The 27555-nt window shown below is 41.0% G+C and overlaps 1 protein-coding gene across 3 annotated transcripts; it reads left to right on the forward strand.

The window, feature by feature from the left end:
* Positions 1–462: 462 nt before the first annotated feature.
* Positions 463–24123, forward strand: Zc3h11a (zinc finger CCCH-type containing 11A). Of its 3 annotated transcripts, none has more exons than XM_050147585.1 (15): positions 463–605; positions 2969–3088; positions 3455–3578; positions 5061–5264; positions 5383–5499; positions 5733–5813; positions 7300–7437; positions 8682–8741; positions 9889–9987; positions 15662–16165; positions 16809–16891; positions 18575–18902; positions 20225–20391; positions 21721–21788; positions 22150–24123. In XM_050147585.1, exons 1-15 carry the CDS (start codon positions 552–554, stop codon positions 22406–22408), a joined length of 2406 nt encoding a protein of 801 aa, XP_050003542.1. In that variant the 5' UTR covers positions 463–551; the 3' UTR covers positions 22409–24123. The 3 variants fall into 3 exon arrangements, with proteins under 3 accessions (XP_050003542.1, XP_050003543.1, XP_050003544.1); XM_050147586.1 differs by having other exon boundaries at positions 7327–7437; XM_050147587.1 differs by having other exon boundaries at positions 7330–7437.
* The last annotated feature ends 3432 nt before the right edge of the window (positions 24124–27555 follow it).

Below are 27555 nucleotides of genomic sequence, written 5' to 3' on the forward strand. Positions count from 1 at the left end.
GGATTTTCCCACTTAGTGATAATTATATATTTCTGATATAACATGCTTATAAAGATAATTGAATTTTTTTCATTTAGCTGAAGATTGGCAAGTCTTTTGTACAAAGTAACCTGTTAGTCTAAAAGGTAGATCATGTGTTTAGTAGTACTTACTTAAATGTTACACTGAAACAATGAAACAAGCACAATAGAAAATTTTTTAAAAAAAGGGCATAACTGTCCTTAACAAAAAATTGACATTGGGAGTTTACAGTACTCGTGATTGGCTTGTTTCTAAGGCTCTGTGTGGTAAGCACCTGCTTGCTAACAATTAAAATCTAGTTTTACAAGTGTGGTGGCATTAGGCATTGGAGGAGGAGGTTGGAAGAATTTACCTGAAGTATTTTAATTCATTGTCTCCCCTTTTCAGGATTACGTTTTAAAGAAGATTTCTGTGGTTGAGTTGTCATTGGAAGAGTAAATTCATTTCAAGAGCAGTTGGAGCTGGTCTTCACCTTGAGGAAGCAGTGGCGTATTCCAAAAAGCCACTTCTGGCCTGAGAATTTACCCAGCATGCCTAATCAGGGAGAAGACTGCTATTTTTATTTTTATTCTACATGCACCAAAGTAAGACTGGCATCTCTAAATCAGTTCTTTCTGCTGTTTCTCAAATCATATTGTCTAAGATTTTCCCTACATTCTAGATTGTTTATGTTGTGACTTGCTCAGCTAGCTCTTTTATTATCTGCGGTCAGTATTTTAGTAAAGAACATGTGTTAATGACGAATACATCACTTATCTTTCCTCTTCATTTATATGTAACTATAATGTGTCACGCAAAGCAAAAATGCCCATATTGTGTAGTCATCATTCTACCTGTAATTAACCTAGTCTAAGTGCCTTTGGGATTAGGGAGATGTTGGCCTCTGTGGCTTGGCAGCTTGATTTTGTGTATTTTGCTTTAGATGAAATGACTGGTTTGTATAATACTTGTGGGAGCTGTTAGGGGTTAAATTTGACTTCTTCCACATTTCCTGCTGGTAAGAAGTCTTTCTAAATATATTCTTTTAGAGTTTGCTTTCTCTGTCAGAATGTTCTGTTTTTCTGCTTGAATTTTTGGTGGTTTTATTTAGGTCTGCCTGTCATTTTCTGTTATTTCTTTGTGGCTAATTCTGTAAATTTGTAGGTTATAGTAGCCTGTTCTAAAATCATTGTGATCCTGTGTTTAAAAAGACAAGTCTAACTGAAGAGTCCAAGAATAAGAATATAGAAATGTAGACTTCAGAAATAAGAATGTATAAATAAAGAAATACAAAGTTGTAAGCCTAGGAGAATGAGAGCAGGCTGTCTGCAGCTTTCTCAACAGCTTAAGGATTAATTTAACAGTGGGTTATTTTGCTTTACAACTGGCTGCTCTGTTTACAAGACCAAAGCATCCCTCTGCAAACTGAGAGTTAGCCCTAAGATAACACCCTGGCCACCTGTGATCAACAACGAATGTGAACTGAGTTAATCTTTAGAGGGTAGGGATGTACACGACTTTTGGTTTTGTATTGTCACATACCCTTCTCTGCTCTGCGAAACTGGAGGTATCAGGGGAAGTGCAGAGCTTTGGTAAACACTATCAGGGACAGCCAGGGAAAAACAATGGACTAAATACAAACACTAGTCTAACCTACGAACAACAAACAAACAGGCAATTTGTATCTAAGTTTTACCTCAAGATTGTAAAAGTTCCTTTGTTCATGCCTAATGCTTGTTGCTTCTTGCTATAAAAAGGGGGGAGTTCGAAGCCATCCTTTTCCACAGCCTTACAAGTTTATCTCTGGCTGTGGTCTTAGCTAGTTGATAGCTTTTTGTGCTCCGTAGAGATTTATTTTTTAATTTTAATTTTTTTTTCCTGGAAAAATTTGCTTTTAGTTTACTAGACTTTGGAGGTCTGTCCCCTTCTTTGAGTGACCCCCATGGACCCAACACTAACTAGGCATGGTAGTAGAAATAGGAGTGTTGAAGTGCATCCTAGACTTATGTAGCAAAACTTTTATCATAAAAAAGCCCAGCAATGGTAGCCATGAAGATTTTCTGCTGGGTATGCAGCTCAGCCATAGAGCACTTGCAAGCACGAGAGATGTCAGGTTTGGCGTCTGGCACTGCAAAAGAAAAGAAAAGCTCTCATAATCCATTTCATATACAGCAGTTTGTATATTAATGATTTGTTTTGGATAACAAAGGTAACTCTATTAGGTATATGTTAATTATTCTTACATCACTTATGGCCTACCAACTTTTTCTGTCAAAAGCTACAAATTACTGAAGTCAGGATATATGAAGCCAAAGCCATTTTGAAGATGATAGTGTTTTTCAGAGGATCTGTTCTTGACATCTTGTCATTTTCAGCCCCCACTGTCTGTTGTGTCAATTAGACCAAAAGAAATGGGTTAAGTAATAGGTTGAGGAGAGCTGGATCTGGTGATGCATGCTTTAAATCCCCCACTCAGGAGGCAGAGACAGGTTGATTTCTATGAGTTTGAGGCCAACCTCTTCTACATAGGGAGTTCCAGGCCTACCAAGGTTACATAGTGAGACCCTTTCTCAAAAAAACAACAATAAAGAAATAGGGTAAGGCTGGGGAGATAGCTCATTTAGTAAAGTGTTTATCATATAAACATGAGAACATGAGTTCAATGCCCAGATCCACATTTTAAAAAGCCAGACATATGACATGTACTCACTCTGAGGTTGTAGAGGCAGGAGGATTCCTGGGCCTCACTAGCTAATCAGCTTAATATACTTGGGGAGTTTCAGCCAGTGAAATACCCTGACAAACAGACAGCAAAAAGCAGTAGGTTATTACATGTTTATTGCTTTCAGATGGTGGTTACTACATCTTGTTTTTTGCCCTGCTGGTATTTGCTTACTAATTTGTTTAGGTTCTTGGACACTCTTGTAGAAATGTGCCTTCGTCTTTACCTGTTTGTTTTTGTTAACAGGGTGACAGCTGCCCATTTCGTCACTGTGAAGCTGCACTAGGAAATGAAACTGTTTGCACACTATGGCAAGAAGGTCGTTGTTTTCGACAGGTGTGCAGATTTCGCCACATGGAAATTGATGTAAGTTTCCAATTTTTGTTACTGTAAGTATTCAGGATCAATACAAAATATAGAGACAGTGGCTAGTGAGGTGAGATGATTCAGTGAAAGCCCTTAACTGCCAAGCCTGGTGGGGGTGGGGTGCATGCATGCTGTTGCACACAAGTGGAGGTCAGAGAACAACCTGACCTGTAGGAGTCTGTTGTAGTTCCACAGTGTGTGTCTCTTCTGCTAATCATGACCTCCTATAGCAGGGTTTTTAGCTTTGTTTTGAAAACCAACCACAAAATTAATGTAATACTTACTTCATTTTTTAACTTGTATTTTTTAACATTTTGGTTTTTTTTTAACAAGTTTAACATTTTTAAACAATTTTTTCTCTCGCAGAAAAAACGAAGTGAAATTCCTTGTTACTGGGAAAATCAGCCAATGGGATGTCAAAAACTAAACTGCGCCTTCCATCACAACAGAGGTCGTTATGTTGATGGACTGTTCCTACCTCCAAGCAAAAGTGAGATTGGTTTTGGCTCTAAGAGAACAGTTGCTAGTCAGTGAGCACCCGCCATTCACTTGTAGTCCAGTGAGAGCAGTGCTATTTCTGATGTATAATGAGGAAACAAAACCTTGTAGAGGTTAGATGATAAGTGTGCAGAGAGAATCAAATGTTTCTGTCATGCCAGATTATATTACTATATAATATAATAATTGTTTCATTCTTATTTTATTACAAAACCTGTAGATGTTTTCAAAAGAACTTAATTCTCTAGACCATGGGTTGGCAAATTGGGTTCTCTGCATGCTCTGTAAGATGAAGATTTACTGCATATGGCTCTGGCCATCCACTTACATATTGTGACCTGTTTTGTATTAATACTGCAGATTTAAATAGTTGAAATAGAGACCATATGGCCACAAAGCCAAAAGTACTAGCCATCTAGCTCTGTTATGGAGACAGGGTTATGGGCTGTAGCCTAAACTGGCTTAGAATTTCTGATTCTGCCTTAGTTTCCTGAGTGCTGGGATTATAGACATTCACCATGAAATACCTCACATACTAAGTTCAGCTTTTTATAGGCTATGTAAAAAAATTTTGATATAGGATATCTTTAAAAAATTTTTTCCTCATTGTTCTAGGAATGAGGATCAAACTGAGGATTGCACACTTGCTAGATAAGCCCTCTTCTGCTGAATTATATCCTTAGTTCTAAAATGAATCTTGACTTTACAAAAATCTGTGATTTATTTCAGTCTTTTTTAAAATAATTTTTATTTATAAATACTTAGTGTGTGTCTTGAGTGTGCATATACACACATGCTGTGGAGTGCGTGTGGAGGGCAGAGGATTGTTTGGAGAGACTTCTGGGTTTCTCCCTCCATGTGTGTCCTCAGGGCAAGTTTATTTTATCAGGCTTGGCAGCAGGCATCTTTACCTGCAGAGCCATCTTGCTTCCTCCCCAACGTCCCTTTTCTAGTGGGCTAATTTCCTTTAGCCACCAAAGAGCCAAAGTAGTAGCTGTGATTTTAGCACTCAGAAAGCTAAGGCAGGAAGACCATGAGTGTGAGGGCCAGCCTGGGTTACATAGCAGGACACCACCAACAACAGAAAAAGATCCAGGAGTGGTGACCCATACCTTAATCCCAGCTAGGGAAACAGAGAAAGACAATCTCTGTGTGTGTCATTTGTGCCAAGCAAAAAATTCTAGAACCTCAGTTTAAAATGAAGTGTCGAATTTGGAACTAACTTATAGGTTTGTTGCTTTCAGTTCCTACCATCTGTTTATATATAATACAGAGGTATTGGCTCAAAAATAATTTTTTCTTCATTAAGAATTTAGAATGAAAATGGGATTTATTAATTTTTTTAAAAAAAACATGTTCTTAAGGAAAATGTACCACATTTATCATAAAAAGACAGGAATTTTTGTTGAGTTAGGATAATTTCTTTGTGGTAAATTTGTCTTTTTTTTTTTTTTTTTTTTAAAAAACCGTTTAGCTGTGTTACCCACTGTGCCTGAGTTGCAAGAAGAAGAAGTAAAGGCTAGCCAGCTGACAGTTCAGCAGAACAAACTGTCGGTCCAGTCTAACCCCTCCCCTCAGCTACGCAGTGTAATGAAAGTTGAAAGTTCCGAAAACGTCCCTAGCCCCACACATCCACCAGTTGTAATCAATGCTGCAGATGATGATGAAGATGATGATGGTATGCTTAGCTCTCCCCCCCCCCTTTTTTTTTAAGTAATAATATAATAACTTAGGAAGAGAATAAAAACTCTAGACTTGGTCTTAATTGAACATTTGTCTTAACTTTGGATACACAGATCAGTTTTCTGAGGAGGGTGATGAAAGCAAAACGCCTGCCCTGCAGCCAGCTCCTGACGCTCATAATGGATTGCGAGTGGCTTCTGCCCGCAAACCTGGAGTCAGTTTCAAGCAAGGTAGGAAGAGGTTGTCCTGTCTCTAAGCCTTGTAGCATTACGGACAGTTGTAACTTCCTCTGAGAGTCAGTGCACAGTCACTAAGCTTTTCTAGCAGAAGTGCTGTCCACAAACTGACACTGCGTACTTTCTCATGAGTCATTACTCAGAGTGTGTTTGAATGCCTGCCTGCAGAGAAGATGAGATGCAAAAGACTGTAGTTCCTCATGTGGTTCCCCCCTTGGGTTTCCCAGGTGAATGTTTGAACTTTGGAATAAAAACTCTTGAGGAAATTAAGTCAAAGAAAATGAAGGAAAAATCCAAGAAACAAGGTGGTAAGTCATTACAAGTTTTGGCATGAATACTTACGTGTTACCTGATGAGAGTAATAGATAGTTCTGACACTAACACATTTAGAAAATACAGAGTCTCATTCCTATGAGATTGTTTGAAGTAAAACACTAACCTTCTGGACCTGTGCTTCAGTCCTCACTGTTCAGGGATAGAACCATATGATAATGTAAAGAAACCTGTACCTCTGGAGATCAATTGATTGATTTTTGAAATAGGATTTTAAGATGTATTTAATTAGTTACCATGTATGCCTGCAGGCTAAAAGAGGGCAACAGATCTCATTACAGATGGTTGTGAGCCACCATGTGGGTGCTAGGAATTGGACTCAGGGCCTCTGAAAGAACGGCCAGTGCTCTTAACCTCTGAGCCATCTCTTCAGCCCTTGAAACGGGATCTTTTTTTTTTTTAATACTTATTTATTATGTATACGATATTCTGTCTGTTTGTATGCCTGTAGGCCAGAAGAGGGCACCAGACCCCATTACAGATGGTTGTGAGCCACAATGTGGTTGCTGGGAATTGAACTCAAGACCTTTAGAAGAGCAGGCAATGCTCTTAACCCTCTGGGCCATCCTGGAATTCACTCTGCTGTAGATCAGGCCAGCCTTGAGCTCACAGAGATCTGCCTGCCTCTGCTTCCTGAGTTCTGGATTAAAGACTGCGCCACCGTGCTGAGCTATATCTTAAGATTTAGCTATAAACGAAGAAGAGCAGTTAAGAGGCAATATTAAGGGTCCTGTGGAGATGGTTTTCAGTAAAATGCTTGCTGCGCAAGCTTGAGGACCTGTCCTCTAGCCCTAGCACCCATGGAAAAGCTAGGCGTGGGTGTGTGGGGTGTGTGCTGGTAATCTTGGTTCTGGGGAGACAGAGATAGCCTAGTCTAATCATCAAACCCCAGGTCCTTCTAAGACACTGTCTCCTGAGGAAAGATACCAGAGTTGACCTCTTAGCTCCACATGTGCACACAACCTACTAAAAGAAGATGAATGTCATTAGATCCAATGGGGTTCTCAAGAGATGCTAAGATTTTCTTCTGGGGTTGAAGGAGAGGGGAGCAAAAAAAAATGTACTGAAAGGACCATTGCCAGCCTAGATCTATAATCAACAAAAATATATTTCAAAATAGGAAAAAAAAATTTCTAGAGCTTGCCTCAGTCTATCCATGTAGACTTCCTACTCTAAAATTTAGTCATAGCTAAGTTAACGAAGGGATATATACTAACTATAGTAAATAGTTGGTTCTGGGGAGTTTGTCCTTAAAGCTTACTCTATAGGAGCCTTGTTTCACACACGGGAGTGATGGGATGTCAGTGCTGAAGGCTAAAACTTAGTGTTAGAGTCTTACCCTTCCTAGTAAATGGAAGATTGAGTATCTGCTTAAGACAGTGTTCAGACAGCAGAGCAGTCTGATTGGATAAACTTCATAGAATAAAGATTCTTGATTTGGACTAGCTTTATTTTCCATAGGTTATTTATTTGACATTTCTCATTCAGAAGGCTCCTCGGGAGTTTCCAGCACCTTACATCAGCCTCAGCCCAATCCAGGCCCTGAAAAGGAGAATGTCCGGACTGTGGTGAGGACAGTAACTCTATCAAGCAAACAAGGTGAGGTATAGTAGGTCTCCCAGAGTTGTTGGGCTCTACTTTTATGTAATTGGGAACACAAAGTCCTTGGGTGATGTTTGTTCACTTTTGACTTTTGGAGGACTTCAAGTATTTTGATCAGATGAGAAAATTGATACATTTGACTCTATCATTTAAAAAGTTAGGATTCTTGTTCAGGCAGTCTCATATTTATGTGTATCAAATTTAACATGTTCTCTTTGCTTCAGCAAGTTTATTGACTGCCCATTTTGAGTAAAGAATGTTATTGCATCTTTAGAGTGACAGGAAAAATGTTAGTCTTTTTACTAAATTGTTTAAACTCTAATAAGGAACTATCTTAGTTTCGGTTACTATTGCTATGACCAAATACCATGACCAAAAGCAGGTTGGGGAGGAAAAGATTTATTTGGCTTACACTTCCATATTGCTGTTCATCATCGAAGGTAGTCAGGACAGGAACTCAAACAGGACAAGAACCAGGAGGTAGGAACTGATGCAGAGGTCATGGAGGGGTGCTGCTTGCTGGCTTGCTCAACCTGCTTTCTTATAAAACTCATGACCACCTGCCCGGGGATGACCCACCCACAATGGCCTCTGCCCTCCCCATCAATCACAAGTTAAGAATATGCCTTACAGGCATGTCTACAGCCTGATGTTATGAAGGCATTTTTTTTTTAAAGATTATTTATTATGTCCACAACATTCTGCCTCCATGTCTGCTGCAGGCCAGAAGAGGGCGCCAGATCTCATTACAGGTGGCCTTGAGCCACAAAGTGGTTGTTGGGAATTGAACTTAGGACCTCTGGAAGAGCAGTCAGTGCTCTTAACCCCTAAGCCATCTCTCCAGCCCCCATGAAGGCATTTTTTAATTGATATTCCTTTCTCTCAGATGACTTGAACTTGTCAAGTTGACATAAAGCTATTTAGCATAGGAGTATAGCACACGAAATTGTGTGTTTAAATGTTCCCTTTGAACCACAAACATTTCAAAGAAGGCTTACTTGCTCATCTGATAATGTAAAGTAGCTTTTCAAAGTGCACAGGATAGTTTTGGCCAGGTTCAAAGCCTCTCTCCATGTTTGGCTACTGTTAATAATACCATGCTGTTGCATGTTCACTAGACTTGATTATTTTCTTGTTAAATGCGACTGAAGACTTAGATCTAATTTTCAGTATACTTCCTTAGTGGGCAATGAATGCAAAAGAATTAACTAACTGAACACATTTTATTTTTGTCATTTCAGAAGAGCCCGTGGTTAGACTGAGTCTTACTGAGAGACTGGGGAAACGAAAATTTTCAGTGGGTGAGTTAGAGTTGTGTATCTTCTGTGTGTTTGTGCGTTAACATGTTACCTTGTTACATACATATCATACAAGCACCATCAGTATTGACCTGCTGGACTGCCTGTATGCTTGACTCATGACAACATTTATAAAATTCCATTTGTACGTTATAACTTTCATTGAAGCTATAGCAGTTTGAGGTACTATAGCTTAATTAGATTATGACCATGACCAATATTTTCTTCTTGGTTATGAGCTTCCACATCACTTTTCATCATCAAAGTAAAAGGTCAGGAACTGCAAGAAGGCTGGAACCTAGAGCTGGGAGCTAATGTAGAGGCCATGAGAAGGGTCTGCTTACTGTCTTGATCCCCATGGCTTGTTCAACTTGCCTTTTTTTGTTATTGTTTTTTGTCTTTTTCAAGACCAGGTTTCTCTGTAGCTTTGGAGCCTGTCCTGGAACTAGCTTTTATAGAACAGGCTGGTCTCAAACTCAGAGAGATCCGCCTGCCTCTGCCACCCAAGTGCACCATCCTCACCTGACCAGCCTGCCTTATAGACCTCGGGATCACCAGCCCAGGAATGGCACCACTCCCTAATTAAGAAAATGCCTAATAGCCTGATTTGTTTGTTTGTTTGTTTGTTTTTGTTTTTGTTTTACAAGGCAGGATTTCTCTGTGTAACCCTGACTGTCCCGGAACTCATTCTGTAGACCAGACTGACCTCAAACCCAAAGTCAGCTTGCCTCTGCCTCCTGAATGCTGGCATTAAAGGTGTGCGCCACCACTGCCCTTTTCTACAGCCAGATCTCAGGGAGGCATTTTCTCAAATGAGGTTTCCCCCTTTCAGATAACTCTAGCTTGTATTAAATTGATATAAGACTAAGTAGCACAGGTGGAGAAGATGTTGCTCTCTTCGAGCTTCAGCTTCAGCCAGGGATTATTATCCTCTGTAATTTAGTCATTTGGCAGGTGTTGTTCATGTATCTAAATTTTTTGTCTCCTAATTTTTTTCTTTATAGGACTTGTTTTTAACATTAAGTTTAAAAGATGGTGAACAAACATCATTTAATGCAGAAAACCTCCAGAATATTTAAATTGTCTAGTTTTTGCTCTTTTTTCCACTTTGTTGAAGATTAAAATCTTAAATTAAGTCTCCCTATTGTAGGTGGTGACAGTGAACCCCCATTAAAGCGAAGCCTTGCACAGAGGCTGGGGAAAAAGGTGGAAGCTCCAGAAACTAATATTGATAAAACACCAAAGAAAGGTAAGTGCTTTTATTCTGACATATTTTGTGTCTGTTTATAATATTAACAGGTATGGATCCCCATTTGTTCAGGCTGCTTGGGTCCCTGTGTATTACTCAGCAAACAGTTGAGTGCTTACTATACTTGATTCTGAGTAGCCAACATTAACAGCTAACACTGTCAACAACCTGGAGTTAGAGACTTCTGAAAGATCGGAATAGTGAAGATACTGTGATTGAATCTGTGACAGAAAAGAAAATGATGGTCCATGAGCTTGTTCTAATAGAGTAACAAACTTTTGAAAGGTTATTTTAGCCGGGCGATGGTGGCGCACGCCTTTAATCCCAGCACTCCAGAGGCAGAGGCAGGCGGACCTCTGTGAGTTCAAGGCCAGCCTGGTCTGCAAGAGCTAGTTCCAGGACTGGCTCCAAAGCAACAGAGAAACCCTGTCTTGAAAAAAAAAAAGGAAAAATGATAATCTTGTGCAAAAGCAGTTATTTTTCAGAGTTCAGTAATTTCGCCCATACAGGTAGGTAGTTTTGTGTATGTGTGTGTGTCTATCCATATGTCAATCCGTTTGTCTGACTACACATACTCGTGTGCAGCCACAGCATTGTGGAGAATAGAGGACAACTCTGTGTGCTTGATTCTCTCCTTACACCTTTCCATGGGTTCTGGAAATCAGGTTTGTTAGACTTTAACCCTGAACCACCTCAGTGGCCCTGAAACAGATTTGGTTTTTTGTTATTGTTTTGTTTTTTCTCCCTCCCCCTTTTTGTAGGGCTATAAGGAATGTATAGTTCACGTAAATTAATTCAAGAAAAAAAATTTAAGGCCTTGAGTTTTTTTCTTCTTTTGTCTCCTCCCTCCCTCCCTCCCTCTCTCCCTCCTTCCTTCCTTCCTTTGCTTCATTAGAGAAGTACAGCCTAATTTGTAAACATATTTGACCTATGAAAAGTTTTGTTTTAACTTTTTACATTTTGAAACTTTTTCTTTTAGTAGCTCAACTTTCTGGGTTTCTAAAGGGGAGGCAACGGGCACTTAAAATCAGAAGAGCAAAATCCTTACTGTCATCTTGGTTTTTTTGGATTTTTTTGTTTGTTTGTTTGTTTTGTTTCTTCTGATTCACCTATTACAATTAAGGTTAGAGCTTGTGTTTGTGGTTTATTGGTGTGTTGTTTTAAGTGTTATTTAAAGATGAAAAATGGGTACTCCTCAAAGTATTAGGAGGAAATCCAGTAAGAGGGATGCCTTATTTTAGGCTAAGCTGTCGTAGGACATTAGGGTCTAGTAGGCTAGGTATATAGATCAGTTCACGGGGTATACATGGTCCCTGGGTTTGGTCAGCAGTACCAGAAAGGGCAGAAAGAAGTCGTTTTCTAAGCAATATAAAACCAATTGCATTCTGTCAGATGCCAAAGATGTGTACAGAACATGAACCACTCTTGGTTTTAGGGCAACGTAAAAACCTGTGTGTGGGGTGGTGGTGAGAGAGATCCCAGCACTTGGGAGAAAGGTGGGTAGATCTTAGTGCATTTGGGGCCAGCTTGGCCTACACAGTGAGTTTCAGGACAGCCATGACTATATAGAGAGACCCTGTCTGAAAAGAAGGAAAATTATTTCTTTATATTCTTTTTTGATTTTTGGGGGGCAGGATTTCTCGCTGTAGCTTTTGGACCCTGTTCTAGAACTCACTTTGTAGACCAGGCTGCCCTCACAGAGATCCTTCTGTCTCAGCCTCCCGAGTGCTGGGATTAAAGATGTGCACACACACCCCCCCCCCCACTTTCTTTATATTCTTAAATTCTTGTAAATACTAGTTTTTTCTAACAGTGTGAACTACATGAGCATGTATACATGTAAAGTGAGTATCCATGTATTCAAATACTCTGCTTTTGTTGTTGTTGCTTATGGTGCTGTAGTTTCAAACCTAGAGCGTCATACATGCTAGGCAGATGATCTACTGTTACCCTATCCCTCCAACTTTGCTTTATGCTATTCAAGTTCAATGTGATGGTTTTTGTAGAAAACAGTTATAAATTTTGTGTCTCTGTGCTTTGAAGTTAACTTATATGTTCTCCTTCTAACCTTAGCTTATCTCAATTGTTTTAAGATAGGATCTCAGTTCTATAGTCTAGGCTGGCCTGAAATTTACTAGCTAAGATTGGCCTCAAATTCATGGCTGTCTTCCTGTTACAGCCTCCCAGATGCTGGTGGGATTGCAGATGTGAGTCATTCTCAGCTTTATTCTCCAGAACAGTTTAGGATTTTCTGTCTCCCTGGTGTGCTATTACTTCATTGTAGTGGATGTAAACACATTTTGTTGGCAAGCCAAGGGTTCACTGGACCATTTGTATCTAATTTGGCTTCTCTGTTTTCTATAAGTCCATGTAGTAAATAATTTAAGCTTTGAAGAAGCTAAGTTATGATAGTGCCCTCAGTTTGATGATCCCTACTACCCTTAAAAACAAAAATATTTTAGGATGTGTGGTCCACAATCTCTGTCACAGTCATATGTAATGTGGATATGTAAATAAATGAATGGCAAAATAAATGAATGAATGAATGAATGAATGAATGAATGGCTATGTTCTTCGGGAATTGTTTAGCTAGATTTGGCCTGTGTTCTGTAGTTTGCTTATCCTGTCTGTCTAAATGGCTGGTTATAGACTAGCATTGTCATTTCAATTTCTTAGTCTTTCAGATGAATTTATTTTGGCATTTGTCTTCAAAAGATTTTTGTTTTGATCTCTCTCTGTCTCTTTCAAACTTAATTTTTTTTTTAGGCTACTCTGGATTTTTCTAATGAATCTGGGCTTTTTGCTCGTTTGCTTGTTTGCTTAGTTTTGTTTCTGTATTGTTTTGGGGATGCTGGAAATCAAACCCAGACCTTGTGCGTGCTAGGCAAGCTGTATTCAGTGAAGTGTATCCACCACCCCGGTCCTTACATTTCTACCTTAATGATTTCTCCCATGGTTCATTGTTGTTTTTCATATTCGTTAACCTAGGCCTGGCAGTTTACTGTGCTGTCAAGTAGTGTGGTGTTTTAACTATTCTTTTTATCTGCTGAAATAGATTCTCACAAAAATTCTTAAAGATTACTCTGTTATGGCGTTCTTTTCTTATTATTAGTGTATTATTAGTATTATTCTGTTTTTAATGTCTATAATTTTAGTGAAATTTTGCTGTGATGAAAAACAAGAACAAACTGTTGTGTGATGTTTTTTTGCTCTTTTTTATTATTTTAGACTTCTGCTTTCTTTTAATATTTATTTATTTATTTATTATGTATACAATATTCTGTGTGTATGCCTGCAGGCCAGAAGAGGGCACCAGACCTCATTCCAGATGGTTGTGAGCCACCATGTGGTTGCTGGGAATTGAACTCAGGACCTTTGGAAGAGCAGGCAATGCTCTTAACCTCTGAGCCATCTCTCCAGCCCGTTTTTTTGCTCTTTTGACTTTTGGAGGGGCCCACCACCCAGCTCCCAAATAAATCACACACGAAGGCTTATTCTTACTTATGAATGCCAGGCCTTAACTTGACTTGTTTCTCATCAACTTTTCTTAGCTTAAATTATCCTGACTGCCTTTAGCCTCTGGGCTTTTTTCCTTTTCTTTATTTCTGTATATTTTACTTTCACTCTTACTCAGTGGCTGGCCGGCTGGCCCTTGATGTCCTCTTCCCCTTGTTCTCTCATTGCTTTTCCTCTTCCAGATCTCTCCTATTTATAGTGTCTACCTGCCAGCCCCACCTATCCTTGTTCCTGTCTCACTATTGGCCATTCAGCTCTTTATTACACCATCAGGTGTTTTAGACAGGCAAAGAATCACAGCTTCACAGAGTTTACAACATAAAATAAACAAAAGTCACACACTTTAAAATAATATTCCCTAACACCATGTATTTTCTTTAAAGTGATAATTTTGAGATTAAATTGTCATTGTGGAATGGAAGGAAAAAATTACAATTCTTTTTTCAAATTTATTTTATTTCAGATTTATGTGTGAATTGCCTTGCACGCATGTAGGTGTATCACATGTATGCCTGGTGTTTGTAGAGGTCAGAATAGGGTATCAGATACCCTTGGAACTGGAGTTGCAGATAGTTGTGAGCTAACATATGGGTACCGGGATGAACCTGGACCCTCTTCAAGAATAACAAGTAGGGCTGGAGAGATGGCTCAGAGGTTAAGGACACTGACTGTTCTTCCTGAGGTCCTGAGTTCAAGTCCCAGCAACCACATGGTGGCTCACAACCATCTACAATGAGATATGGTGCCCTCTTCTGACATGGAGGCAGAACACTGTATTGTATATGTAATAAATAAAATCTTTAAAAAAAAAAAAAAAAAAGAATAACAAGTATTCTTAACCACTTAGCCATCTCTACAGCCCCACCATCCTTTAAAGAAATCTAATGAGAAGGTAGTTGTGGTAGCCCTTTATCTCAATACTCATAAAGTGGTGAGTTTGAGGCCACCATATTCCACCAGGGACCCTATCACAAAAAGACTTACCTGCTCAAAACATACAGAGATAATTCACTGTTTGAGTCCTTGCTTTGTCATGGGTACTTTGCTATGTGGTTCAGCATCATTTGTTCTCTTGAAGCATCCAGTATGTTTGGAGGCTTAGGCAATTCTAGGACTCTAATCAGTGCTATCACCAGAGAAAGTCACTGTACTAGAAGGATGAGAATCCCAGTTGAGCTGAACTTAAACTAACCTTTAAATAAACCATTTAAACAAGAGCAACGAAACTGGTGGGGCATGGTGGTCCACACCTATAATTCAAGCAATCAGGAGGCTAAGGCCAGGAGAATTGCTCTAAATTTGAGGTTAAATTGGACTATGTCATATTAGGGCTCCCAGGCTGGCCAAGTTCGCAAAGTTCCAGAACATGCTATATTTAGGAGTTTTTTTTTTAAATATAATTAAAATCTCTTACTGGTTAGTCTGCATGCATGCGTATGTATCATCTCTTTTTTAATTCTACATTAGTTCATTATTTCTTTTCTTAGCCATTTAGTGATGGGAATGATGTATAATGTGACATTTGTTCCATATTTTAAACAGATGTAGAACAGTCTTTTGAGGGCTGGGGGATGCAAGTTGGGTTTGTGGCCCTTGAGTTTTGGTTTTTGTTTTGTTTTTGTCTTGTCACTTGTTTTATTTTTACCTCTCCTGTTCATGTGTTGAATGTCACTTCATGAAAAGTTTGCTTTGGCTAGTTTCTAGGCCATGATTGATATTTTCACCAAGTGCAGCAGTTTCCATTGCCCTACTTCCTGACAACTCTTTCAGTTACTGGTGTTTGTCAGACTATAGACAACCGGGCAGAGATGTGCTTGGCTTACTACCCTACTTTTAGTGATGTGTCCAGCACAAGTTTTATATACATATGAGGGAATGGAGGACTGGTTGCTACTTTCACTTAAGGTTTATGATGATGCAGTTTCTGCACTAATAAGTGATTTTCAGCCATTTGTATTGTGTTTCTGTGTTTTTCTGGATAGAAATACAAATCAGTAGGTTTGTCTCTAGAGATTTTCTTGCAGTTATCTAGAATCAAGAGTGAAACTAATGTTGAACATGAGACAACTGATGCCTCTCCCTTGTATTGTTCTACTCTTAGGGAGATCATAAGACATTAAGAAACGAGAGTATAAAAGTATGTTCTTTCCCAAAAAAGAGAGAGTTAATAAAGCTGGTGAGATCCACGTGAAGACATTAGAAGAAATTCTTCTTGAAAGAGCCAGTCAGAAACGTGGAGAATTGCAAACTAAACTGAAAACCGAAGAACCTACACGGGCTGATGATTCTCCATCAGGAGCAAAAAGCTCTTCCTCCGTGCGGATCAAAACTTTCTCTGAGGTCCTGGCTGAAAAGAAACATCGGCAGCAGGAAATGGAGAGGCAGAAATGCAAAAAGGATACAGGCTGCACCAAGTTGACAACAGATACTGAAGTGAAAAAGACAGTGACTCTGCCGCCTGTTGCAGTCAGCAAAGGACAGCCAGAGGAGCCCACAGGAAGAGCCAGGTCTATGCAGGAGGTGCATATTAAGACGCTAGAGGAAATTAAACTGGAGAAGGCCCTGAGGATACAGCGGAACTCTGAGAGCAGCGCCATCTCCCAGCCTCAAGCTGAGACTGTCCCAGGGGCAAAGAGGCTGCTCCGTATTGCCAAAAGAGCAGGTCTGTACAACCCCTCCAAGCAACAGTACAGTCTGTACACCCCTCCAAAAACACAGGGTGAGACTGATAGGAACTTTTCCTAACTGGGGAAATTTGAGTCAGCGGATTCAGTAGAGTAAGCTGTTTCCAGTAGCAGTTGGTAGTACTACGGTATGTTCCTGTTTTCTTGAGGTTCTAGATGCCCCATCTCTTAGCTATGAGTTTCTTTCCTGTTTCCATTAGTACTGAGTTTCCTTTCTGTGCTGTGATAAAACACTGTCCAAAAGCAGCCTAGGGTGGGGAGTATTACTTGGTTTACACTTCCTGAGGGAAGTCACGGCAGAACTGAAGCATGGGCCATGGAGGAATATTGCATACTGGCCTGCTCTCCATGTCTTGGCTCAGTCTGCCTTTTTATATAAGCCCAGGGGTGGCACTGGTCATAGTGGGCTGAACCCTCCTACATCAGTAACCAATCAAGAAAATGCTCCACAGGGTAGTTTGATGGAGGCATTTTCTGGGTTGAGTCTCCCTCTTCCCAGATGGCGTAGCTTCTGGTGACAGAAAAGCTAGCCAGTACAATTGTATTCATTTTAAGAAAACATATTTCAGTTCATTTCTCACATCCTGATTAAAGCAATGGTGTTTTTTAATGTGAATATAGGTGCAAAAGAAGAGAAAAAACTCGAACTCGAAGACAGTGACATTGCTTCTCAGAGCAGTGTTCCTAAGCCAGAGGCTAGTGAGGTGAGTCTGTCCTATAATGGTCCTTGGCAGACCAGCGGGAGGGGAATGATGGATGCTTTTCGCTTTAGCGTACAGGAAATTTCTGTGAACGGTTTCATTGGTAGGTTGAGTTTGGTTTTAATTTTTTTGTTTTGGGTCATGTTTTTGTTCTTTAGTATGGAGAGTTTTGGAGACGATTTCCCACTATGTTGTTAGAAGTCTGCCTAACTCAGCCGGCCTCATCCACTTTGCTGCACTACTGTGCCCAGTACTGTGGTCACAATTTTCTAGGGAAGTTTCTTTTTGTTTGGTTTGGGGTTATCTTTTTGTTTGATTTTTGGTTTATAAAATAAGGTTCTGTGACCCTAGCTGACCTAGATAGAACTCACTGTGTAGACCTGACTGGCCTTCAACTCACAGATCTGCCTGCTTCTGTTTGCTGGGATTAAAGGTGTGTGCCACCACCGCCCAGCATCTATGAAAGATTCTTACAGTTCTCTGTATGTTCTCATAGTATTTTAACTGGCCATTGATATTTTACTGCATATCATGTAAAATTTGACCTTTTCCCCAAATATTTATTTACTTTATGTGTGTTAGTATTCACATACATGTGTGCACAACTGCAGAGGACAGAAGACATCAGATCCCCTGGAACTGGAGTTAAAGATGGTTGTGAGCTGAAATGTCTGTGTTTGTAACTGAAACTGGGTTCTTTACAAGAGCAGCAAGTATTCTTAACCTCTGAGCCATCTGTCCAAGCTCCCAGTGTTTTGAGACAGTGTCTCATATAACTCAGGCCAGCTTCAGGCTAACTTTATGTAGCCAAGAACTTTGGACTGGTTCTCTTGTCTCTGCTACCACTGCTGCGATTACTGGTGTGTGCCAACACATCTAACTAGGATTTTTCTCTTTAGAGAAAATGAATGGGCTTGAGAAATGGCTCTTCCAGAGGTCCCGACTTCATTTCCCAGCAATCACATGGTGGTTCACAACCATCTGTAACAAGATCTAGTGCCCTCTTCTGGCCTGTAGACAGAACACTGAATACCTAGTAAATCTTTAAAAACAGAGAAAGAGACAGATGAAAGGGGGGTGTGGGGGGGGAGGAGGGAGAGAAATTTAAAAAAAGGAAGGAAGAACAACCCAGGCATGATAGCACAAGATTGTAATCAATCCCAGACTTTGGGATTGCAAAGGCAGATCTTGAGTTGAGGTCATTCTGAGCCATAGAGTCAGAACTTTTTTCTCAACAAAACAAAGGACAAATGCTATAATAATTTTTCTACTAGATTTCCTTTAAGCTTTTTGTTACATAAGTGGATTTAATGCTCAACTCAGGTTGAGAACTGTACAATATATCATTTTGCAGCCTACTCTATCTTTAGTAATTTCTTAAGGTGTTTGTCTTTACTGACTAGAATATTCTAACTTGTGACTATTAGCTCTTTCTGGATATTGACAAAAATCTTTTTTAGTGGTCATTTGTGTTTTCTTGGGGTCATAATTAGTCTGTAGAATATGGATTTTTCTATTAGTTCACGTCTTCATTTCTAATCTTTAACACTTAACAGTGTATCTTCTGTTTAATATGAGATCATGAGCTTCCTTATTCTTCTGAATCATGTAATATTCTGCCTAAGCTAGATACTCAGCACTATAAATGAGAAAGTAGGTTCTAATTCTTTGATTGGATTTTTCCAGAGTTCAGATGAGGCCATAAGTGATCCCACAAAGATTCCAGTCAGTAGATGTGACATTGTCAGAGAGAAACACACTGAGAAGCAGCAGGAGACCGAAGCCTCACAGAAAGAGAAGCCAGCCGTGACTCCTGTCCAGGGAGACGAGGCCTCTCACTATACCCGAGTGGTGGGGAAACCAGTGCTCACTGCTGTGTCAGGCATCACACAGCACTTGGCTAAGCGGATCCCCGCGGAGTCATCCCAAAAAGGGGAGGTCGAAACCTCTGGAATTGGGGACTCAATACTGAATGTGAAATGTGCACCACAGACTTTGGAAAAAAGGAGTAAAGGTGAGTGATTTACCTTCATTGTGGCACAGTGACCAAATTTCAGTAACTCTGGCAACTGTGGGGTTGAATCTTGTGTGTACTAAGGTCACACCAATGGGTAGTAGTAATATAGTGATCTGCAAAGATGAAACTTAGGCATAGTTCTTTCTCACAACTTACACTGCTGGGTTTGTTTTGTTGGTTAGTTAGTTTTGCTTTCTTTGGGGCTGGAGAAGTAATTCAGTTGTTAGTGCTTATCTAGCATACACAAAACCCCAGATTCCACTACAGCACCACAGGAAAACCGTGTCTGGTGGTGCGCACCTGTAATCCCAGATCAGTCTATATTACGGTTCTCTAGAGGAACAGAACTAATAGAAGGAACGTAGATGAGGAATTTATTAGATTGGTTTACATGATACAGTCTGGGTAGTTCAACAGAGGCTGTCCTACACTGAAGAGGACAGCTGAGGTTGAGTGCCTCAACACTGTAAGTCAGCCAATTGTATGATGAGAGTGTGAGTTTGGTTTTTGGCAACTTGAGTCCCTGTGGTGGAGGAAGATTCTCTTTCAGGGCACACTTTGAGTGCTCTGGATTGTTATGTGCATCTGGAGAATTTTATCATGGAGCTCATGCTTTTCCTCTGTGCCTCTATCCTTATTCAGAGATACTGACCCCAACAGTGTATTTTCTTTACTGTCCCACAAACACTCAAAGTTTTATGCTCAGTTACCAAATCCTTGCTCTTCTCAAGAGATGAAGCAAGAAGGGAGACAGGAGGATCAGAAGTTCACAGTCAACCTCAGCTACATGATTGAAGGAAAGAAAAACATAAAAGCCCCATTTAGAACTTAATACCGTGCATTTTTCTTCTGGTGTTTTGAATAGGGTCTTATTATATAGTCCCGTATGGTCTCAGACTCAATTTGCCCTCAGCCTTCTGGGTGCTGGGATTACAAGTGTGCAGCTGTATGCACTTTTCCTCTTGTTTTGCAGAAGAAAATACCACGGGATATGATGGTAACATTGAAGAGTGTATCATAGTGATCTATGTGGTAGATCATTTTCATTCAGGCTGTTCACTCTTTTGGTACTGCTTTTTTTGTTGTTTGTTTTTAAGACCAGTTCTCTATGTAGCCCTGGCTATCCTGGCACTTGCTATATCTGGTCTCATATTCAGCAGAGCTCCTTCTGCCTCTGCCTCCCAGTGCTGGGATATACCACCATGCCTGGCAATTTTGTTGGTATTTCTACTCCTAAAAGCATCCATATCTTACTCTGAGTTACTCTATATGTGAAAGAGATCATCTAGTTATAATCAGTTATGTTCTGTCTCCTATAGCCAAACCCAAAGTAAATGTGAAGCCATCTGTGGTCAAGGTTGTTTCATCTCCTAAAGTGGCTCCAAAACGGAAGGCAGTGGAGGTACACCCTGCTGTCATTGCGGCTGTGAAGCCACTTAGCGCCAGCAGTGTCCTGCAGGAAAGCCCCACCAAGAAAGCAGCTGTGGTGAGTTGATCCACTCCAGTGATATTGGACTCTGTGGTAGAATTCCCTTTGGCACTGTCTCTGTTTGTGTCTTACACTTCTGCCTGAGCACTGGGTTCCTTAAACTGTCACTAGAGTCTAGTTGAGATTGGAGAAGTGGCGGGCAGTGTTTAGAAACTGGTTTTTGGGTGGCAAGGTACTTACATTTTCAGCCTCTGCGTCATTGGTTCTTGGGTTCCCCAGTTTACAGAATGGTAGCTGCTGGGCTGAAGATACAGCTCAATGAAACCACCTACCATGCAAGATCCTGGGTTACCAGAGATCTTCAACACTGCCAAAACAAAAACTAGCCGTGATTCTAGGAAGGCAACAAAAGAAAATATGCTGGAGGTAGGGGAGACAGGGGTGGGACACCTGAAGCTAGGCAGTGGGAAGGCAGAGGCAGGTAGAACTCTGAGTTCAAGGCCAACCTGGTCTACCCTGAGAGGTACACCCAAACTACATAGTCAAGCCCTGTCTCAAAAAGCTGGACGGTGGTGGCTTACGCCTTTAATCCCAGCACTGGGTCGGAGGCAGAGGCAGGCGGATCTCTGGGAGTTCGAGGCCGGCCTGGTCTATAAGAGCTAGTTCTGGGACAGGCACCAAAGCTACAGAGAAACCCTGTAAACCTTGAAAAACCAAAAAAAAAAAAGTAAAATAATCTTTGACACAGAGAAGGAGAAATATGAGATTACAGAGCAGTGCAAGGCTGATCAGAAGTGGTGGACTCACAGATTCTGCCAAAGATCAAAGTTGTTTCTCAGCTGCAGGGCTACCTGCGCTCTCAGTTCTCTTTGACGAACAGGATGTATCCTCACAAAGTGGTTTTCTAAATTGCTAACAACCTAATTAAACAGCTTCATATGTCCAAAAAAAAAAAAAGTAAAATAAAAGTCTTGTAGGTTTGGTGGGTGAGAGTACTTGCTATACAAATATGAGGACCTGAGTTTGAATCCCTTAGCACCTATATAAAAAAGCCATTGTAAGCGGGGCGATGGCGGCGGTGGCGCACGCCTTTAATCCCAGCACTCGGGAGGCAGAGGCAGGCGGATCTCTGTGAGTTCGAGGCCAGCCTGGACTACAAGAGCTAGTTCCAGGACAGGAACCAAAAGCTACGGAGAAACCCTGTCTCGAAAATCAAAAAAAAAAGTGGTTGATTTCCCACAGAAGTGAAGCAGAGAAGAGAAGGCTCCTCTTGACGGCCTCCTCTGACTCTTGCTACTTGCACATGGGCCCCTGAACATATACACATCATACACACACTGAAAGTGGAAGCATAACTCTCAGTGATTTTACTCTTTGTTTTTGTAGGCTGTGGTCCCACTTCTCTCCGAGGATAAATCCATCGCCACGTCTGAGACAGAAAACCCTAAGGACAGGTATTGCCTTCTTAACCAAGCTTCAGGCCTTTACTGATTTGGCTCTTTATCAAAAAATGTGATAAGTCAATGAACATTTACAGGTTAGCTAGATCTAAAGCTAACACCACACTGAGGGCAAAAGGCATGAAATTTGAAGTCGCTGCTCGTCAGTGCTGCTATTGGTATTTGCCTTTATTGAAAAGGTAATCTAAAATACCTGGCTACCTTCAAAAGGTACTTGATTCCAAATTAGTGAAACAATTTTTTTGTGTGTCTCTTCAGAAACAACTTTTCGTTTCCTCTGTCCCTGAGGCTGCACAGTCCTTTGACCATGAAGGAAGGACAGAGCTGGGTCTAATACTCTGCTTTTCACTTACAGTTTTGTGCTGCCTTCAACCCAGTCTTCTTCAGAACCTTTGCTCCCAGAAGGGTCTGGCCCTTCCTCGTCCCAGGTGGCAACCAAACCTCGCCGACTGAGCTCTGCCTCAACAGGAAAGCCTCCACTCTCTGTGGAAGATGATTTTGAGAAACTAATATGGGAAATTTCCGGAGGCAAATTAGAAGCTGAGATCGACTTGGATCCTGGGAAAGATGAAGATGACCTTCTGCTTGAGCTCTCAGAGATGATTGACAGCTGAAGGTGAAAGGAATGGTGAGGAAGCTTTAAAGGAAAAAAAAACTCACCAAAAACTGGACTTATTTTCATCTGTTCTAACATTTACCTGAGGTGATAATTTCTTTAGTCTCAAATTTTGCCCAAATCAAAAGTATACCTCTGAAGTACCTGTATGTGTCCTGGATTCCCTTGGGGTCAGATCTTTTACATCCCTTGATAACTGTTTTGTCCATTTGATGCCATTACTCAACATCTGTGAAAAGAACGTTCTGTAATGCCCTTCTCTCCACATGAGACTGAGCTCCAAATGAAATGGTGCAAGAGAACTAACTCAGTGGCTCCTTGAGGTGTTTGTCAGTGGGCTATCTTCCCCTTTGCTGTATTTATTTATGTACTGTCTTAATATTATCAGAGTTTAAAATGAAGAGAGCTGCTAACCATTGTGGACCAAATGTCATGCTACCACTAAACAAAAAACCCACTCCGTCAGTGTTAAATTGTACGTCTTTTTAAAGGTATTTGGAGATTCGTCTAAGCTTTAAAGAGGGCCGAGCGGCTCAAGAACCTGAGATATGGACATAACTCTGGACCTGGTCCTGTTGCATTAGCTGCTCCGTAAGCCTCTGAAGAGCAATAGCTAATTTATTATTACTGTAATTTTTTAAAGGCTTTAAAGTGCCTCAGGGGTCCCCTGAAACTAATTTTCTACTTCTGGGACTCCCTGGATTCTTTATAAGAGGTGGCGACATGACTAGGGAAATCTTTTTTTAGTATGAAAACTTTCCCTTTCCTTCAATACCCTTCTCCTTCTGGCATCGAATTATCACAGACACAGCAAATTGGTAAATTTCATAATTTCTAACTCTCCCAGAAAACTCCTCTTGCCTAGTATTTATTTGATGTGCTTTAACCATGGGAAGAGGAGGGGAAAAAAAAAAAAAACAAACTCATTCAAGCTGCCAGTATTGATCTACGGACTGTAGCAGTACACAGTACACCGGGCTGTGCTGTTGCAGGGATGGCGAGATGCTCTGGGGGGTGTATTGGATACCTCCAGTTTCTTCATTTCTGGATTGAGTTTTCTTTTCTCGATGTTGGTCTTCATATCACCTCAAGGTTTAGACTTGTGAAGAAACAAGTCTCATGAGGGTAATAGTCTTGAAATGAGACACTGTACAGAATTGGAAGGCGGAAAGAAAGACTTGTTCATTGTGATACTTTCTGTAGGTGGCCAGTTTGTTTCTCATAGGGAAATCCTGGATCACCTGTCATGTTGGCTCCTAAGGAACTGCTGTTGTAAGCGGCTCATCAAGAGTTGAAGTTCATGTAGCCTTGTTGGGAATATGGAAAAGGAAGAAAGCCACAGAACTGCCCATTCAGTCTGGGAAGATCTGGATGATTCTGCACATGCAAAAATGACTTGAAATTTATGTATAGACACTTGTATCAATCCATCTTCAGCTGACTGAATGTTGTAAGATAGCCCTTCTCCAAAGCAGGGGTGGAATGTTCTGCTTTCACCACGCATTTTATAAACACGTTTCCTTTTTTGAATTGACCTATAGATTGTAGGTCTCTTTTGTATATAACCTCTATTCTTTTGCTTTAAAAAAAAGTCTGTTCATATTTAATGCCCTGTATTAGTCAATGATTTGTGTTCAACATTATTTGAACCATTTGCCATTACCGAAAGAGAAATACTTATTTGTGTTTTAAATAAAACTGATATAGGAAATACTTAGTTCTTATCATTGTAATTTCAGTGATGCTATTTTTTAAAAAGGATCTTAATATTCAGGTTTACAAGTGATCTTAATATCCAGTGACTGAGAATTTCAAGCATGAGGATGGAAGGAAAGACGTAATTAGAAGAGGTGGTTTCAGTCTGCACACTGACTCTTACTGTTACAAAGATACATGGAAAGCTTTGGCAACCAAAGAACATGAGGGTTTTTTTTTTTTTTTCCCTAGTAGCCTAATAGTTCTCAGACTGAGGCTGTAACATATCAGGGGGGCAACCTAATGCTGTCCCCCACATATCCTTAAAAGTCCCATCAAGTTGAATGAACCTTTCATGTACATATCTTAATGGTTATAAACTAAATATTGCAGCTTGGCTCTGCCCAAAATTTGGAGGTAGTTTTACAGTTTATATCTTTCCAAGATTGGACCAGATGTGGAGGCACACACACTTTTAATCCCAAGCAGAGAAGGAGGGTCTCTGAGTTCCAGGCCAGAAAAGAAAAGAAAAAAAAGATTAAAATCTGAAGATCTGACCTTAACAGTGGAATCTCTCCTGTGACTCGGTGTACATTCTTGTCTCTGCCAGTCACAGGAGCTCCCATAGAGAGAAGGCTAACCACACAAAGCATGAGTTACATGGATCAAACTCGTGCGATCCTGTTCTGAAACTATTGCTTCATTCCATCTGAATTATTCTGCAGCTATTTAAGTGTGATGCCCTTGAATTTGTCAGTTTAGCAGGAGGGAATGCTTTATGTAACAGTTGATGAGGACCCATCTGAAACTACATCTACAGAAAGGTCCCTGCTAGCTTTCAGGGTCAGTCTGCTCAAGCTCAACCCTGTTTGTAGACCAGCTTCTGCCCAGGCTGACCTTCCTTCCTGATTGATCCTGCTGCCTCTGCCACCCAAGTGCTTAGATGGAAGAACTACAGCAGGTTCATGAGGTGCTAGGGTTGCTCCCAGAACATGGTGCTGACTCCATCCCAAATCCTGCGGCTGATTTTTAATTTGCCAAGTGATGTTGAGGGGTGGGGAAGGACTAGAGACGGCTCAACTCGTAAAGGCACTTGACTCAGTCTTGGCAACAGAGTCCAGTAAAGATGGACAGAGATAACCAACTCCACGACATCGTCCTCCGACTTCCTGTGCTTGTGCCATGTCCTGTGCTACTAGTCCCCATAAGTTTCTAAAACTTAGAGCCAGTGACCCAAGTTCAGTCTTTAACACATTGCCTTTTCTGGGATTAAAGGCATGCACCACCATTACCTATGTTTTGGTATTTTTTGAGACAAGGCCCCACTAATGTAGCCTTGGCTGGCCTGGTACTTGCTATGTAGACCAGGCTGCCTGTCTCTAATCCTACTGGGATTAAAGGTATGTACTACCATGCCCAGCTTTATATAGAGATTTGAGGTAGATAATACCCCAGACAGAATGAGCTAGAGTCTTAGTAGCTTTCTTTTATTTCTTATTTTACTCTGGAAAAAAGGGCTCATATGGCCTTACACTTTTGATCCTTCTACTCTACCTCTCAAATGTTGGGATTACAGATAGACATCACTAGGTCTGTCTGCTTCATGTAGTACTGGATGTTGAAGCCAGGGTTTTGGACATGTAGAGTGGTACCTCACCTTAAACAGATAACTAAGCCACAGAGTGATGGTCTTATATTTACTGGCTAATGGCCCAACCCTCACACAGGGAGCCTGTCTTTTGCCCTCTGCCTTTATTAAATGGTTTTTTGTTGTTGTTGTTTTTTGTTTGTTTTGAGACAGGTTTCTCTACACACCCCTGGCTGGAATTCACTGTAGACCAGACTGACCTCAAACTCAGGTCTGCATTCCTCTGCCTCCTGAATGCTAGGATTAAAGGTATGCACCACCTCCCCCCTCCCCTTTTAAAAACGTGTGTGTTTTGCCTGCATGTATGTCTGTGCACCATTCGCATGCTTGGTACAGAAGAGGGTGTTAGATCCCCTGGCAATGGAGTTACAGGTGGGTGGTTGTAAGCCGCCATGTGGGTGCTGGGTACCAAACCTGGTTCCTCTGCAAGTACAGTTAGACCCCTTAACTGAAAGCCATCTCTTCAGTCCCTGCCTTCGTCAGTGTTTATGTAGCTTCCTTCCTACCTAAGAGGCCATGACTGTTGGACTGCTTCTTCAAACAAGGTTGATGTCTGTCCACAGGCATGCACTTTACATTTACTCTGCATTTTAGTTGTTTGTCGTGAGGCATGGTAGCACATTAATCCCAGCAGTTGGGAGGCAGAGGTAGGTGAGTTCTGGGCCAGCCTGGTCTACATAGTAAGTTCAGGACAGCCAGGGCTACGCAGAGACCCACCCCAAATTGTTTACCAATACTTCCCTCACAGAGCAGAAAGCGCTGGGGGTGCAGATCAGAGGTGCTGTGCCTGTCTAGCACGCAGAAGACCCTGGATTAAGTCCCCACACGGGGAACGGGACGGACAAGAGAGCATGCTAAGACAGATCTTGTCTTTACAGTGTCTAGCTCACATAGGTGCGTTAGTGCTCCCAGGCTGCCATATGTTACTATAAATCAAATAGGTCAGCAGATCTCAGTTGAGAGTAAAGGCCTGGCCAGATAGATGGAGGTGGTATTTCTAGTGAGGCTCTTTTTGGCTGCGGATAGCTGCTTGCAGTGTCCTCACATGGCCTTTCGTCCCTCCCATGGAGAAATGGAGGCCTCTGTCCTCTCTTCGTTATTTGTTTGCTTGGCTGGGCATGGAACTCAGGACTCATGTATGCGAGACTCAATACTGACCTACATCTACAGCCCCTCTTTCTCCTCTGAGGACACCAGAAAGATGAGGTTCAGTCCCACTCAGGAGATTTCACACCATCTTAATTGCCTCTTCAACAGCCCTATCTCAAAATAAGAAATAGTTAGAAAGAGATCGTCTTATCTTCAAATACAGCCCCATTCTGAAGTACTAGGGGATTGGAGCTTCAACAGCTGAATCCATGATAGAAGGAGTAACGTGAATGTTTGGGTGAGTCACTCTTGACTCATTGCAGGGCTTGCTGATCTTTTCTGGATACTCTCTAGCTTCCCAATATCCTTGTCATGCTTTTTTGAGTACCAAATGCTCAGCAAGTTGTAAGACTTCCAGGTGAAACGGAACTTCATCTGACTGGAGAGAGGTCTGTAATATTCAGGAAGTGGCTGGCTATGGTGGCAAGCAGTTAGGATGCAGAGGCAGGAGGATTAGCAGTTTAAGGTCAGGAATTTGAGCCAGTCTGGAGTATGAGAGATACATGAGATAGCATGTCAGTCAAATCAGGAGGGTCTCTCTTTGAGCTAGTGCACCTCAGCATCTTTACAGACATCAGGAAACTCATGAAAACCTAAAGATTTGCAAGAATATTATGATTGGTTGCAATTTAAACCAAGGTTTTGCTCAAGTT

Source organism: Alexandromys fortis, unplaced genomic scaffold (genome assembly GCF_014885135.2).
Source record: "Alexandromys fortis isolate MF-2015 unplaced genomic scaffold, M_Fortis_MF-2015_v1.1 scaffold_58, whole genome shotgun sequence".
NCBI classification, from domain to species: domain Eukaryota; kingdom Metazoa; phylum Chordata; class Mammalia; order Rodentia; family Cricetidae; genus Alexandromys; species Alexandromys fortis.